Source organism: Mugil cephalus, chromosome 2 (assembly GCF_022458985.1).
Source record: "Mugil cephalus isolate CIBA_MC_2020 chromosome 2, CIBA_Mcephalus_1.1, whole genome shotgun sequence".
Lineage (NCBI taxonomy): Eukaryota > Metazoa > Chordata > Actinopteri > Mugiliformes > Mugilidae > Mugil > Mugil cephalus.
In genome coordinates, this window is record NC_061771.1 from 18,058,151 (window position 1) to 18,075,242 (window position 17,092).

Genomic DNA, 17,092 nt, shown 5'->3' on the forward strand with positions numbered 1-17,092 from the left:
TGTGAGTACAGACTACTGTGTGAACGAATAGCTTGAATGGAGAAGAATAATTTACCCATGTGAGATCAATATACATGCAATATAGATGATTATTGTTAATTAATCTAGAAAGCAGAGTGCACGCGGTACCTCTACCAGGGCTGAATGTTCTTCATAACCTGCTGCTGATGAATGAAAGCGTCAGGAACGGCCTCCATCCAGTCTTCAGGCTGTAATTTCCAAAGTTCCCAAGATTACTGACAACTCATTTCCCTCAGCTGACCTCCAGACTTTACGTCCACTAAACAGACCTGGTGGTCGTCTCTATAATTCTCATCACTCTGAAAATAATACATAACCCATTCCAAAGCCACAAGGCTTGTTCCTTTTAAAAAGCATCAGTGTGAAGTGCTATTGCGGCCATAAATAAAGCTTGAGTAGTGTTTGTAGCTTTGAAGGAAATGCGAACCCATTCTTTAAGATTTTCCTCACCCTTAGGAGAGATAAGTCGGCCCAAATTTTAAAGTAATTTCCAGAAAATGGAAAGGAAAGAGAGAATGAATGTATTATAGTTGGAATCGAGTGAAACGGACGGGTGACATTTAACCACTGCAGGAGAAAAGGGAAGCGATGCAGCAGAGGATTTGTTACCAAGTGTCCACCCCCTGGAGCAGAAAAATTAAACCAACGAGGACGTGCCAAGAAAGTCCCAACTTTACTATAAGAAGTTAAGAAGTTCACAGTCTGCTACTTTTCTACAGCTGACGCTCTCTGGCAACACTGCATACAAGCTTAATTTTATATAAATCACTTAAAATGTAATGTCTAAACATCATTAAGGATGTGGCTTTGAGTGGCTGCAGGCGGATTACCAAGCTGCCTCAGCATCATTTCACCAGCTTCACCGGTTTGACGTTTATTTGTATCATCCAGGCACTAGGTGGAGTTTATGCCTCTGTGGCTTCAACGTTTTTCAGGCCAAGGACCCCCAGACTTCTTCTGTTAATATATCAGATTTCACCTGGGGACTGAATAGGCTCTCGGCCAATTGAGGGGGAACCTGACAGAGTCAGAGTGTAATATGCAGCTTCATGATTGGCTCAGCAGTGATAGGGGCGGGGCCTAGTGCAGTGCTCTGTTGAGACAGCTTCTGTATCGCTGAATGAATGAAGTGCTCACTGAAAGATGGCGTCTTCTGCCTCCATTTATCCCTTTACTAAAATATGCTGGATTCATGTTAATGTGTATTTAAAGAAATTTAAATTTGTGGGGAAAATTTCAATAATATATATATATATAAAAAAAATGTCTAATCAACCAAAGATTTTGGGACCCCTTGTTGAAAACCTATGCTCCGTGGGATTAGACGTCATAACTCACGCATGTAGCCTTGTCAGTCTGGCTCGCTCTGTAACAACACCACACGAACGCTGGTCGGCGCTGTGTCTTTTTTACCAGTCGGGTTACTTGTTGTTTCTACTTCCTGCTTCAGCAGTGGCGACTAAAACTTTTGATGACAAATGTTTCAGAACGTCTCTGTGTTCCATCTTCTACTGATCTGAAATAATCAATTCGAAAACTGCTTAGACGTGATGTAGAAGCAGCCAGAAATACTAAAGCAGAAACCAGCTACAACCAATCACAGCTCTTGTGGTCTGTATCGCTGCGATGTGTAGTTAACATTTTTGGGGAGGTGCACGTCAGGCTACAGCGTAATGGTCTGTGTAGGGTCTGGGATGTCATCGCAGCTATGCCGTCAAATTAAAACAGAAGCCTAAACCGCCTATAAGACTGAGCCAAGATGGCGGCAGCCGGAGCCGCCACACAGAGCTTCATAATCACTCTTTGCTAAATGTTAATCACAGACGGTTTGTCCCTTATTATGTTGTTTTCAGTCTTCAGTCTTCTCAAACATCTGAGAAGTGGTCCTTGGAAACTATTTGGAAAAGGGCAGAAACTTTATGACTGTAGCTGGTGATGTCATGACAATCTGGACTCTGTGCAAAGTGTCTCATCTTATTTCATGCATTAATTTGGGTTTGCAAATAGGACGCTTCAGTGGATGCCACATGCTGCCAATTGATCTTTGTTGTGTTATTGTTAATATTTCTAATTTGTTTTTGCAGCTTGCTAATTTATTGCATTTTGGTGAGAAAAATAAAATTGCCTTTAAATAAAAGGGCGGAGGTGAAAAACTAGACTCCACAAAGTACTAGAGGTGCAGTGAACACAACCTGCGTAGCTTAGGGAACCTGCGCTGTGATTAATATTCAAATTATTCCCTTGTGGATGTAATTAACCAAATAATTTGCTTTATTGAACATGTAAGATGCCTTCACACAGATAACAAAAACAGACAACTGATATGCTTGAAATGAAAAAAGAAAAAACCCACATTTTATTGCACTTAAGTTATAAGAAAATAAAATTCTAAGTGAATCAAACAAATACACAATCCCTTTAAGGTTTTTTCTGTCTGTTTTCTCTTTTGCCAGGCAGTTTACATGAACTGAAAAAAAAAAATAAAAATAAAAACAAAAACACCTGCAACAAATCTGATTTCTCAAACCAGATCATAAATTAAAACAGAGGGAGAAAACAACAAGAGGAGATAGAGCAAGATTGTTTTCTTTTTTTTTCTTTTCTTTTCTTTTAATATACAGTGTTATACCACTTTCACAGTTCAGCTTGAGTTGTGACTCTTGGAGATTGAGACGGTTTTGGCTACAATGTTTCTGTTCACGTCGCCTTTCTGGTTTTATTCACCCCCCTCCCGCCCCCCTCCCCTCCCCCATAACTGAAAAATCCACGGGGCCGCGGCCGCCCCCGGTGGTTTGAACTGCAACACGTGTAACACTATGACTCCCCGGCAGCTCGCCCTGTGAGGTGATGCTTGTGATGGTCTCCTCTGTTGCTTCCGACACCTTTCGAATGGAACAACAATCTCACACGGATATGGACAGTTCTTTCATTCGTGTGTTAAAATCGATACATCTGCTAGTTAGATTTTTTTTTCCTCTATTTTTTTTCTTTTTTTTTTTTGCCAGTCCACACAGCATTTGTACATTTCCCAAAAGAACAGGCTGAAAGAGCTTTGTCCCAAGGAATGTGTTTACAAGTTGCCCATTAACACGCTAACACACACACGCGCACGCTCACACACACACTCATACGCGCACGCACACACACTCGTCAACAGTGTACATCCCCCTGTTTCCTCTCTGCAGGCGATCCCGTCAGTATCTGTCGGACACGCTCCCTCCTCTCAGCCTCGTAGAGGCACGTTTGGCTCAAGTTTTCAGTGGCAAAAACAAACAAAACAAAAAAAAGTTTGATGTTATATTTTGTCGTCTTTTGTTGAAGTCCAAACATATAGAGTTCAATTTGGAATTTCGCCTGGGACTAAAACGTCACAGCAAAGTTAACAGTTCCATCTTTTTTTTTTTTTTTTTTTCCATTCATCTAGCAGCATAAATACAGTTTGGCCTCTGGGGGGGTGGTGGTGGGGAGGGGGACAGTAGAGGGGAAGCAGCTGAGGGGCTCGGTGGCAATTAATCCACAGCGCCGGGAGCGAAGGGAGCTCTCGTCGCAGCGCTGGCATTGAGGAAACCGCCCCAGCTAGACTCTGAAAAAATCTGGACAGCACTGATGTTTATTTGGAAACAAAGCTCCAAACCCAGGTTTTTTGGAAAACAGAGAGGAAGAACAAACAACTCAAGTACATAATGACAGCAAACCTAAACAGGGCGGGTTTCTAATACTGGGATTTGTTGCCGTTGGCAACAGCGAAGAAAGGAGAAAGAAAGAAAAAAAAAACTTAACAAAACCCCTTTCATATGATCAACCAAAGTTGCTGAAAATTCACAGTTGTGTTTGTGTGCGATCTTGCAAAGAAATCAAACTACAGAAACCGAGTGGAGGACGCTAAGAATGGAAATGACGAGAGAATTACAGACTGACCCCTCCGATCGCTTCCTCCGCACGACAACGAGCAGCTCTTTATGTGTAACTGTGTGTGGAGATTCACCTTCAACGTCTACCCGCGGACAACGGTTGCCACGTTCTGGTTGGCTGTTTGAGTGTATGTGTGTGGCCTGATGGGAGGGGGGAGGGGAGAGGGAGGGGGGAGGTGTGTGTGTGGGGGACATTTAAAAAATAATATATCTCTGTACATCTCAAAATCTGTCAGTCTTGAGCGAAACAAGTCTCTGTGCGAAGACGGCCCTGAACCACGAGCGGTGGAGAGTCACTTCAAGAGTTCAGTCGTTCCTTTCTTCTTCTTCTCCTCTTTTTTTTTTTTCTCCCAGCCAATCGATGGACAGACCGGTGGCGTTCCCCGCCTCCGTGCCCCGTTTCCAGCCCGATCCCCTCCGACTCCACCTTGCGCTGGTGGTAGGGGGTCAAAAGCAGGAGCTGAACACGTGAGGGTCTTTGTCAGTAACATTTGCCCGAAACGGGGGAGAAGGGTTTGTGGGGGGGAGGGAGGGGGGAGGTGGACGTGGGAAGATGATGGCAGAGGACAGGACAGCCCACAGGTGGTTGGTAGTAGTGGCGGCGGTGGCGGTTGGGTGAAGAGTTCTGGGTGTTGGCCCTTCGTTTTACCAGGCCCCTCATCTCCCGTCCCCTCTCTATTCCTTCCTCTCCGTGGCTCGCGCTCGTTCTTTCGTCCTTCCCCACCGTGTTCCCTCCTCACTTCATGTCCACGTCAAAGTCCAGCACCAGCAGCTTGGTCTCCTCCGTGCCGTTGCGGCTGCCCACCGCGCACACCAGCTTGGTGTTGGAGGCCCGGATGCGCCACACCACACCGCCGCTGCCGCCGCTCTCCAGAGTCACCAGGTTGCGGATGAACTCGCCCGTCTTCAGGTCCCACAGCTTGACTGTGCCGTCGTCCGAGCTGGTGATGACAAAGTTCTTGTTGAACTGGAGGCACGTGACGGCGCTCTGGTGCTTGTGGGGACCTGAGGAAAACAAAGGAAGTGACGTTAGAGGGACGTCCCCAGGGTGTATACAGGTATCTAGCTTTTTAAGACTTTTTCCAAGACCTATTTTTCAGTGACATCTTTAACTTAACAGTTTTAGTTTACGATAATCCACCGGCATCATACAACTAATTACCAGTTTCATGATAAACCACGGTAAAACTCCCGACAGTTAGTAATACCATTTCAAATTTTTATTATCATTAAAGCCTTAAGTGATTATTATTTGTTTTTTCAAAATAAGATTTGGTTAAATGATCTCAGCGTGGGTGTACAAGTACTTTTTGAACATTTCAACAATACCATGATAATAATAACTGATCATTTTGGTCACAATAATGGTGGAATTAAATTTTCACATTGTTACATCTTTACATAAACAGTATTCAAATGGGCTGGGAGAATAAATTGAAGGCAAAGTTTGAGCACATGTTTAGTGTGAACTCTGGTATAACACTTGCATAAACTCAAAGCTAGTTTACATGTAGTGTTGCTGTCCCACCCAGAGCCACCTTGATGTCAGCAAAGATGAGGAGAAAGTTCTACTAGCTGAGGTCTTAGCTGTCGCTACCGGCGGCAGTGTAACGTTAACACTAGGTTGTGGCCGCTATGCTGCTGGCACCGAGGCTAACAGTGGACAGCTGCAGACTTGTGGCTAGTGCCATGACATAAGGTGTGTTTGTAATATGCACCGAGAGTGTTAATATGTGTCTCTGGACCCATGGTAGTCCAGTCTTTATGTTACCGGTTCATCTTTGTTTTTGCACACGCTTTTTCAGTGTTTTTGGACAAATGCAAATTTTTACCACAAAATTCCTTCACATTTTAAGACCTTGGGAAAAAACTTTTTACCACTTTTGAAGGGTCTTAATTTCCCCAAAATTGACTTATCGACTTTTAAAACTTTTAAAGACCCTGCGGATACCCTGATCCCTTTTCACAGCAGGAACTTTTCCAAGAACCTTTGAGGACCCCTGGAGAGACTTCATCTTTGACCCAAAGAACCCAGTGTCTAAATTACATTCCTCTGCAACATTTCCATGTCAATTCTGAACAACACACCAGTCTCACCTTAAAAAAAAAAAAAAGCCTCAAGGCTGCTCAAGCTTGTGAGAAAACCCACAGAATCCAGTTTATTCCTCATTGACCTCGACAGGAATGTGCATGAGGGACACGTAGCCCTGATTTAGCTGCTGCAGGGCTTTGCTGCACCTTTGCCAACATCCTACAAACTGATACGGTTTCAAGAACATCAAGATTCGGGGGAATTTCATGCGGCCATCAATAAAAAACAATCGATCAAGGGAGCAGATGTGTCAGGATCGAGCGAGGCTCAACCGTCTCTAATAAATATTTTTGTGGAGGAAAACTCTGCCCTTCACATCAGCAGGTGCCAGGACAGTTTGCATTAAAACAGAACAATATTGTGGCAAATCACAATCGGCAACAGGAAAAGGGCTCCTTTCCTTTTATTCCTGAAGCTGTTGTGACAGTGTAAGGTCTTCCTACTGTAGGCGGGCTTTAGGGCGAGCGGCGGTACGATGCCGGGGCTCAGGCCTTTCCCTGTCACAGAGGCTAAGCAGCTTTAGCTTCACCTCTCTGTGCTCTGTGTCTGTGTGCTGGCAGCTGGCACGGGGCCACCGCTAAAGCGAAGATGGCGGCTGTTACTGCCTCGGTTTAGGTGACTTTATTTGTGACTGCGAGCGGGGACTTCTCAGAGGGCTCGAAAATGATATCTTAATGAAATCAATTAGGCGGACACAAATAAGCGCAGAACCAGGCGCTGCCAAGCGAAGTGCTTCTCCTTCCAAGGAGCCAACTCATTCAGAGACGTTTAATTTCTTCCCGGCTCCGCGATCTGTTTGCAGAGGGAAATTTGTTGAAGTCTCACCGCGAATAAGCGTCACATCTTTTCCATTTCTGTCGCCGCTTAGTTCAAAGGCTGAGTTATTTATCAAGAGGATACAACGCTGCTCTGCACCAACCCCCAACCATCCAGCCTGCACGCCCCCCCTCCTCCCTCCACGTTAGCACAACAAAGCAGCCAGCTCCATCATTACCTATGATCTCCTCAGCTGACAGTGACGGCCTTGTTGTTGCCCTATTGTCTTATCGAAACGCACTGATGAATGGCACAAACTGTATCGCTGACCTAATTACATGACCTACAAAGTTCCCCGAACCCTCAGTCTTTCACTGTGGTCTCCTCCTCTTTACAAGAAAGACACACATGTCCTCCCCCCGTCTTGTCCCTCCCTCCCTCCCTCCCTCCCTCTCTTCAGGCTTTCACTGGGCCATCCTTTTATTCGGCTGCTCTCTGCGTGTGTGTTGTGTTGTGTGTTTGCGGGGCTGCAGTTTGCTAATGAGGGCATTTAGGGGTGGGGCACGATGGCCGCCTCCGCTATTCAGCAAAGGATTTCTAACTTCCTGTGAGGCACCGCGCTGCTAATGGAGTTAGAACTATTCAAACAGACACAAAGGAAAAGAGACCGATCAGGACCAGCAAAGGTGTTTGCTTGTTACTGCCACACACACACACACACATTTATTTTGGCTTTTAGTCCAATGTCGGTTTTTATGTTGGTTTTGCTGCAACAAGTCAGATGCTGTCATCCTTCCATGTTTATAGTTTATTCATCCATTTAAATATTTTATATCCGAGTGGCTTTGAAGCTTGTCAACCGACTCCGTCTATACTTCAAGAAGCATTAAGTCACTCCTGGCAAGTAACAGAAAGAAAAAGATCTACCACAGACCAGGACTGGTTTCTCAGACTTTCTTTGAAGCGGATGAAGTAGATATTATTTCACACTATTTATTATGCAAACACGGTTCTCGGAGACATTTTTCTAGGCTGTTTAACCGTCAGCGTTCAGGTCTGTTTTGTTAAATTTGTACGTGTTCAGTCTCCACTTGTAAGGGCCGGGGCTGAAGGTCAGATTCTCTGCTACGTTCAGACGTTTCCAAACCATCGATCCATCACTGACAGCTAGTAGCGCCGAGCCGACTTCACGCGTAACTTGCAGACTCCTCCACAAGTGTCCCTTGTTTATGAACCCCCCAATATATGAATTTTAATAAAGCTCTAAATAATTTAAACCGGCGAGTCGATACTGTCTGTTGTGCTGCATCTTCACATTCTGCACAAGTAAACAACCAAACCGCACCAACTCTCCGGTGAACATGGCATAAATATCCTAAAATACAGTGATATCAACAGTGCTCCTACGGTTAATACGGACGGATTAAGATGTTGTTTTTAATTCCTTTGTGACTCACCTTGCAGTGTTTGCAGACACTGCCCCGTCTTGATGTCCCAGATCTTGACAGTGGAGTCTGCGTTGCCTGAGACCAGGATGTTGTCTTTGAGCTCCATGCCGCTGGTGAGGGACTGATGCCCGGTTAGCGTGTGGATGCAGTTGCCCGTCTCCACGTCCCAGACCCTTATGGACGTATCCAACGAGCCGCTCACCACGTGGATCCCATCGAACTGCGCGCAGAAGAGCGTCACATTAAAATCAAGCTGTCAGTTCACGATCGCTGCAGCTGTCAACTTAAGTTTAGCTGACGGCAACGGCACCTAACCGGCCCGGCACATAGAAGCTTGGTTCCTATTAACAAACCAAAGATTGAACCCATTGAAATGGATGAATTTTATTGATCTGCAAAAAGCTTCGGTGGGAGAGCGACGGCACTTTAAAAGTCTAACGAAGCAGGGCGAAAACAAAACTAATCTATCGGTGCAGCGAACAGCCGCATCTCTGAGGGTTAGGGCACCGGCTAAAGTGCTCCGTCATCACACGGAGGATGAGAGGGCGTCTTAGAGGACACCCAGGAGTGAAGTGTTTTCACCGTACGAACAACAAGTTACATTATAAAAGATGAACATCAAAGTATCAGTGGAATCAGATTAGATGGATTCACTGATGTTGTGAGGAACAGCACAAGGAGACATATTTTAGTTCAGACTGTGACTGTGTACTTTGAGGGCACATTACTCATCACACCCCTTTAGTTTTAGGGTGGCTTACAATAATAGTGAAGGTGGGGCCTACAGGTTGAGGGGAGGGGTCTCTGTACTTGATCAGTTTGGGATCTAGTGAATTTGGAGGCCAGGTCAACACCTTGTGCTGTTCTTCATGTTTTTTTTTGAGTTCTTAAACCATGTGTGTGTGTGTGGTTTTAATGTTGTGGCTGATCGGTGTATTCTCACAGTTCATTAAACTACTAGTAATGAAACCAGGTAGTAAAAGTCTTTAACTAATGAATTTAACCGTACTGAAAACACTGGTCTCATGCACTATGACCAGTCAGAGGTTTAATCGTATGGGAGGACGTGTCCATTCACCTGTAATGAGTACACTCTGTTGGTGTGGCCCTGCAGGGTGTGGAGGCAGGTCTCTGTCTCCGGGTCCCACACTTTGACCATGAAGTCGTAGGCACCGCTGACCACCCGCCGCCCGTCGTACTGGACGCAGCGCACCGCCGCCACGTGACCCATGAGGACGTGTAAACACTGACCTGTCTCAATGTCCCAGACACGCAGCGTGGCGTCTCGAGAGCCACTGACCACCCTGAGAGGAAACCAGACGAAAAAGAAAAAAAAAAGATACAACAGAACACAGTGAGTCAGGGATTTGTAGCTGATACTAAAGATTTAACAGACCATCAGAGATGAATGCAAGAGTGTGGGCGCGGCAAAAATCGTTCCATCGAGCTGCACTTTCCCACAGAGGCAATGCCCGTCTCAAGTTATCTGTTCTGTAAGATTACATTCAACAGCTCAAACAAGTCCTCATTCATACTGAGGCAGCTGCATTGACAGGAGAATGAGTGAGGTATGAACGTTTCCTTTCATTCCTTTGACAACCTGCAGGATCACATTCATGTTCGTACTTGAACGTACAGAAACCCGTCATTAAGTCAGACGACTGCCTGAAGTATGGAAACACATATTATAGGTTAAAGAAAAGTAAACCCCCTTTAGGACCATTAAATTCTTCAAAAACATACTGTGAGGACAATTTGGATATTTTAAGAGAGAGATGAAATGTGTTTAATGTTTATTGATGATTTATGCGCCTTTCCTTTCCTGCCACCTTATTCCAGACGTTAACATAAACACAAGAGACAGACATTCCTCCACGATAAGACGTTACCTCCTTCACAGGACATAGATGGAAGAAAGCGATATACCCCGTACTAATCTTTATTTATTAAATGCCCCACAGCGCTACACAGATGGAAATCACCAACATGTTATTCACTGTGCGCCTGCAGCTCGCAGTGTTTCCACTGAGTGAGTAATCAGATGTTACACAAAAAAAACCTTAGCGGGCCCTAAGGCGAAAAGAGCACTTTGAGTCTCCAGAGTGTGATACTGAGTGAATGAGTGAGCAGCGGTTTCACTTAAGACGGCTCATCACGATGAAACCACATGCTCACTTTCAGAGATACTGTCCTCTTTTAGTGCTGTATTGTTGCTCCTTTAGCCCTGACGGGATAGCCGTTAAGTTGGATGGTCTAAATCCTATGAAACACTAAAAGGAACGGTTCAGCCTATATTCCTCTGTTCTGGAAGTTGTCTTGTGAACATTTTTAATGATATTTTGTGAGCTTTAGAAGTGGACTGACCCATGCTGACTCATGCTAAGCTAACTAGCTGCCAGCTGTAGCCATAGAAACAAAATATAAAGTATTTATTTGACAGGAAGAAAGAGGGTAAAAGATCCCTACTACAGGGGTCTTCAACGTTTTTTCAGTCCAAGGACGCCCAAACTGATGGAGAGTCTAATATATGTGTTCTATGCTAAACTCGGCCTAGTGCTATTATTATCATTTTTCATTTAATAATAAGCTATCCCTTATCCCTTTAATAATATATGCTGGATTCATGCTAATGTGTATTTAAAAAAAATAATTTGAGTAAGTATTTTTATGTATTTATGTATGTATGTTTTTATGTATTTAAAAAAAATACATAAAAACATCTAATCAACCAAAGATGTTTGCGACCCCCCTCCCCTGCAGTACCTCTACGGACCCCTAGGGGCCATGGACTCCTTGTTGAAAACCTATGCTCTACTATATTAAAACTGATATTATAATTACAAATATAATCTGATGGTTGTTATCATTGTTTTTAGGAAACTGCTTGTTTTCCCCGAAATCCAAACATATTCAGTTTCAAATCACTAGAGAAAAAGAAAATGTTGTGTTCAGGTTAATACCTTGGAGTTATGTAATGTTTGTTTTGAAAAATGATTTAAATCACAGGCATTATCAAAACTTGCCACTTCTGCTCACTGTCACATAAATCTGCGTTTTTAACCTCGTACGCAGACCTGGAAAGGCTCGGTGGTGAGCGCGGCCCCATACCTTTTCTCGTGTAGGTGCATGCAGCGCACTGTTGAGGTATGCCCATAGAGGGTGTGGATACATTCTCCCGTCTCTGCGTTCCAGACCTTGAGTGTGCGATCGGTGGAGCCGCTGATAATAATGCTGTCCCGCATCTGGGATGACCACACACCCCCTGTGTGGCCCACCAACGTCCGCAGACACTAAAAAAGACCACAGAAGAAGAACGGTCAGTGACTCCCCCCCGCTGCTGCTGCAAAAGTTAGGAAAATCTGTGTGAAAGATGTTCAAGGTGATTTCATTGGAACATTTGAAAAATGTCATTTCTTGGCGGCTTGACCTCCCGTTGCCTTCATGTAAAACGGTAAAAATTAAAGTTGTGTGACCTTCTGAGTGAAGGAAAGAGCTCCGTCGGTCCACACCTGCTGCTACTGTACCTGGCCAAAATATCTCCCCGAGCCCTGCAGAAGTTTTTTATAATTGCTTTAACTTATCTGCCGGAAAAGCAGCCGCTTCATTCTCTTTGCAGAGAGGGCTTACATCCGCCTTTAATACGATGCCCATTCATCCTCATTAGAGATGGTAGATTAGCTATTGATCACAGCAGTTATGGAAATCTTACTGATCAAATGAATTTTTGTCTCTACACTTTGTCCCATTTGTGCCTCGATCTAATTACCCGAACGTAATTGAATTAAAATTCTTCGGCGCGCGAGGAGCAAACTGTGGAAGTGGCGGCTGCGTCGGGTTCAGAGTGAAGTGTGCGACGCTCGACCCCCTGACTGCGGCCGATAAGCCGCTGAGCAGTGAATGGCGTCGCGGGCCAGGAGGTTTGGAGTCAGAGTGAAAGAAGAAGACAAAGCTGCAGCCTGTCCCACCCCCCACCCTCCCCCCATCCATCCTGTGATAACATTAATCACTTCATTAACCGTGGGCCAGTGTGGCACAACCGTAAAATCAACATCGCTCCAATGTTAAAAGTCTCCTTTGTTTTTATCATCGAGGTCCTTTTTCTTTAAGAACGCGACAATTAAGAGGAGAAGAGTGCAAATGAACGACTGCGGCTGATTAGAAGAATACTGAGAATACTGCGGTGAATTAACAGGATTACTAACGACGTTCTCACATACCTTCATTTAAAAATTTAAATTTGAGACGAGTACGTGCCACTGCTGTGCACCATACAACTACGGGCCTGCGGTTTATTGTAATCATACTGGGGGAGATACGAGGATGTTTTCTTGTGAATCGGAGCCAGCGGTGGAGGCTCCAAGAAGAAGAATCACGGTGTGATTAGAGCCTACTCAAACCCTGCGTGGGAAGAGAGAATATCTGAAAATGAAGCGCTTAGGCTTCTTTATCCGCCTATGAAACACACATAAAATAAGCCTGTCCACGAGGATGAAAGAAGATTAGCGCTCGTTCAATGAACCCGTGAAGGTCCTTTATGAAGACGGGGCTTGTCGTGTAATGCTTTACATCTGTATTAAATCTTCTCTTCCTTTAAAGAACAAAACAAACAATGGCAGAGTGTTCAGTTTAGCGGCTAAGAGTCGGACACCGTGAAAGGCGTTACATTCAGCAGGTTCCCACATGTACTGAAAAAAAAACAAAAATAATAATAATAATCCATCTTCTCTCGGCTTTATGGGAATGTCAGAAAATAAGGGTCAGTAGGGTTAAATATGCAATGAGCTAATGCTACGCGAAGATTAAAATGCCTCAAGTCAATCCATCAGATAATTATAGAGCCACACCACATGATTAAGAGATTACTGTGGCTACGGTCTGATCTACATATTGTGCAGTTGAAGAGCAGAGGAAAAACAGGAAAAGGAGGTTAGAAAAGTCTCGTTACGGTCTGGAGAAAACATCCCTCTTGGCTCACTTCACAGGAGTCTGTGTCTCCCTGCAATGCATTAAGGGTATTGAAAGACGAGAAAAGAAGCACTGCAAAAAAACTGGCTATGGTCTCTGCGTGTTTAAGAGAAAAGCGGAGGTGGAACACGGCAGGTAAACTAAAGGATGCCACAGAGCTTCGCCAACATGTCTGCCCCGTGCTGCTGATTAGATGACACCAGTATGACTGACACTTGACTCATCTATGCGGGTTTCTGTCAGTGTGCTTTCCTCCACAGAACCAGGAACTGAAGCACAATATCTCAGCCACCAGAGGATAACACTCATCAGCCATAACATTATGATTATTTTGTCTTTTGTGTGTGTGTGTGTGTGTGTCAGGCTGCAGCCTGACGTCTGCTGACATCAAGGAGTGTCATTGCTTTAGGGTCAGGTGGTGGTTTTAATGTTGTGGCTGATCTGTGATCCTTTTTTTTTTTTTTTTCTCATTTCATTTCCAGGTCCACAATCTAAGAACGACCCCTAATCTCTGGAGCTTCCCACGGCGTTAGTTAAAACGAGGGGAAGGTAAAGAGCGCGTCGACGCAGCCGAAGCATCTGGCAGAGGACACGTCTCCGCGGATACGACAGCCGTCCACAGGTCTGCCACCTTAAATCTGGCTGACAGCTGAGGCTGCCACTGACAGGCACCACCAAGGACATGCGCCGCTCTGTTAAGCACCAGGCAGCCACCTTTGAGGCGGGCGAGATGCGCGCGGCTGTTTGTGTGCCCGGATGGAAGACTGACACCTCTGGCTGGAGACGGAGACGTGCAAAGACAAAGTTTCCATCCATTAAAGGCAAAGCCTTCAAGAGGCATCTCAGGAAGCCCTTCTTCCGTGGGAAAAACAAGACTTTCTTCCAGACCACAAACTGCAACTGGATCTACAGGCTTCAGCAGATACTGTGACGGTGTTTGTTTTGTGCAACATGTTAACCACAAACAAACTGCGCCGTCTGACTCGACCGCCAAGTAACGGCCCCATATTTTGCAGAGGTGTGGATCCACTTACGTAAAGTGCGATCGTATAATAATTCCCTGATTGCCACACAGCGTGGGCTCAATTAACGGGGTTTTACGTAACAAGATAAGTCAAGGGCAGGACAAAACTAGCAGGAGAGATTAACAAACATCTGCCTCGCCGAAGCTCCGGCTGCAGCCGAGTGAAGGTATCCGCTGAATATTTGTGGGAACGTTTTAAAAATTTAGGCCACGTCCAGGCAGATTAAGGCGGCCGAAAATGCCCAGCGCGTTTGAAAGTTCAGGAGCGAACCTTTAACTCTGGACGGATTAGTCGAACAACCGATAGAAACATCTGCTGCGAGCTTGTCAGAACCGTACACGATGCAGTATTAAAGAGCCGGGTTGGGGACACTGTGTGCAGGGACGAGCGTGAGAACATTCTGAATGATGCATCAGCCCTCGATTCGTCACGCGACGCGCCGTCACAGGGGGGGGGGATCCTCCCGACGGCTCAGAACCGAACAGAAAGTTTCTGAGAAAAAGGGTAGCGCCGTCTTACCTCTGGCCCGACGTGTCTGTGCTGTGACCAATTCATTCTCACATCCCCATCAATTTAAATCTTTCACCTAGCGCCTGAGCAGCATTTCAAAATCTCCCCCGAAGAAAAGGGACAGGTTGCCTCTGATCCCTGAATGTATGAGCCAGTGTGGCTCCTGAACTTATTACTAATTTGAAGGATCGCGTTTGAGCCACTCAGACTTTTCTTTCACAGACTGAGGACGAGGGAACAAAGGATAATTTTCTAATGGCATCAGACTTTTAAAAGACGAAATTATAAAGGCTCATATCTGCTAGTCAACCTTCGCTTATTGATCCTGTTCTGGGTAAGAAATTCGGACTGAGCTTTTCCATTCAAGCCAGCAGATATACTACATGTAAGTGTTGGCTAATTGCAGTAAAGGACAAGATGAACGATGCAGGCATGTGTATCTTCAAGAGACATTCATCCGAGGGCCATCGTCTATGCTAACACTTCAACCTCGCTGATAGCCGCTCTCCATGCCCACATCTAACAAGGACAAAGTAACAGAGGAAAACACAGCAATCAAGTCCTCAAGTCAGCTGGCAAGGGCCGCGGAGGATCTCGACAGCAGAGAGGAAGAACAAATGTAGGTGGGGGTAAATCTCGCCGCATCTTTACAGTTTCGCTGGCATCGACGGCCACTTTCGGCAAAAAACGGCCGACTCGGCTTAATTGGCCGTTCCTCTCAACAGAGGGATTCTCTTTCTGGCGTCGAGAGCCGCGGAAGCAAAAGAGACGAAATCCACAGAAGCGGATGTGCGCTCTGAATGCGGCACCCAGACATAAAACGGATTTATTCTCATCTCTTCCTCTAATGTAAACAAACAGCCCTGAGGCAGATTAGAATTGTAGGAAACACACACAATGTAGTGAGAGTCTGTGACGTCTGTCTGAAAGCAGGGTGGCTTCAGAAAAAAAAAAAAAAAAAAAAAAAAAGCAGTAGAGCCTGCTGGTGATGTGACTCATCGCAGACCTCCACCACCCATATGGAGCCACTGCGGCTGTAACTCAACAACCTGTCATCCTGATATTAGTGTTTGGGGTGAAGGAGAGCCAAACCGTGCTCCGTGCCTATCCCATGACCTTGGAGAAATCTGTTCAGATCAGCAAAGGCTGTGACTGATATGCGTGTAATCACCCCGTTGGCTGGAGGCCAGTTTTACTTTATGGGTTAGGCCGAGACTTTGCAGCAAATGAAAGTAAACTCTATTGTGTCCAGAAGAAATTAAAAAAAAAGAAAAAAAAACAACCTGCTTCAGCGCGATCACGTACAATATTGAATTCTGACCACTTTTCTTTGAATGATTTTTTATTTTGTGAAGCGAAATTCGCCAACGTTATCCACATTTATTAGGGTGAGAGTTAAAGGAACAAAGCAGAAAGAACGGTGAAAGGAGGATCTTTTCTTTTTTAAACTGTGGAGCTCTTTTGAAAACGCAGTCCAGCGCAGAGGCACGAGAGCGCTGTGATTTACAGCAACCTGTGAATCCCTCTCCAATGCCACAGCCCAACCACTGCTTTGCTTTTTAATACACAGCGTAAAGCTGCAGCACAAGGCCTGTGTGGCTGCACCAGCTTCAGCTATGAATACTAACACTGCATGCGGACATGTGCTGTGTAGCAAGTCAGCGAAATGGATAAATGTAAGTAGAGAGAGGATAGACTGAGACAGAGTGGAGTCTGTGCAGCAAGATTTTATGTGGTAGAGCAAAGGTTGCTAATGACGACCGCATTAGAGGGAGCTGTACAGCTTTATGTGCGGCTAAATGTGCAACATGCTACATATGATGACGGGAAGTCTTTACAGCGGTTAATCAATGCTCAACATGGCAGTTTCCTTCAATTTCAAATCACAAAGTCTAAAGAAATGAGCGAAATGTTCGAGAACTATAAACCGTTCCACCTGCAGTCGGTAGGAAAGGGAATGACGATGATTAAAGGAGAAATCAAACCCCTACCTTTCCTGTGATGGCCGACCAGACTTTCAGCGTGTTGTCGTCGGAGCCGCTGACGATGCGGTGGCCACAGAACTGGAGGCAGGTGATCACGTGATCATCGTGGCCTTTCAGCACCTTCCGATCGACCAAAAGGAAAAGGAGATCAGTGAGTGCAACGACGAGGACAAACAACGCATCTCTGTTGTTTCATGCACGCAATGAGCTGAGATACGAGCTGCAGGTGTACCCGGCTCTTTAAGCAGCGCTGCATGATGGTGTGTGTCTGTGCGGTCTCTGCTACTGGGTCACAGTTGCGCTAGCTCAGCAAACGTCCCACTGCATATATACGTACAGCAGAACGAAGAGCACAGGAAGCTTATGCCGCCGGTGGCCT

General features: G+C 45.3%; 1 protein-coding gene across 5 annotated transcripts in view; it reads right to left on the minus strand.

Moving 5' to 3' along the window:
- Positions 1–2,269: 2,269 nt before the first annotated feature.
- fbxw7 (F-box and WD repeat domain containing 7) overlaps positions 2,270–17,092 on the minus strand; it is a 106,684-nt gene continuing 91,861 nt past the window's right edge. For all 5 annotated transcript variants that reach the window (XM_047576117.1, XM_047576128.1, XM_047576118.1 and 2 more), the window contains 5 exons: positions 16,720–16,833; positions 11,337–11,518; positions 9,307–9,532; positions 8,238–8,448; positions 2,270–4,937 (listed from right to left, as the gene is read on the minus strand). In XM_047576117.1, the coding sequence (XP_047432073.1) occupies positions 4,669–4,937; positions 8,238–8,448; positions 9,307–9,532; positions 11,337–11,518; positions 16,720–16,833 (1,002 nt within the window). In that variant the 3' untranslated portion in view covers positions 2,270–4,668. The remainder of the gene's footprint in view (positions 4,938–8,237; positions 8,449–9,306; positions 9,533–11,336; positions 11,519–16,719; positions 16,834–17,092) is intronic.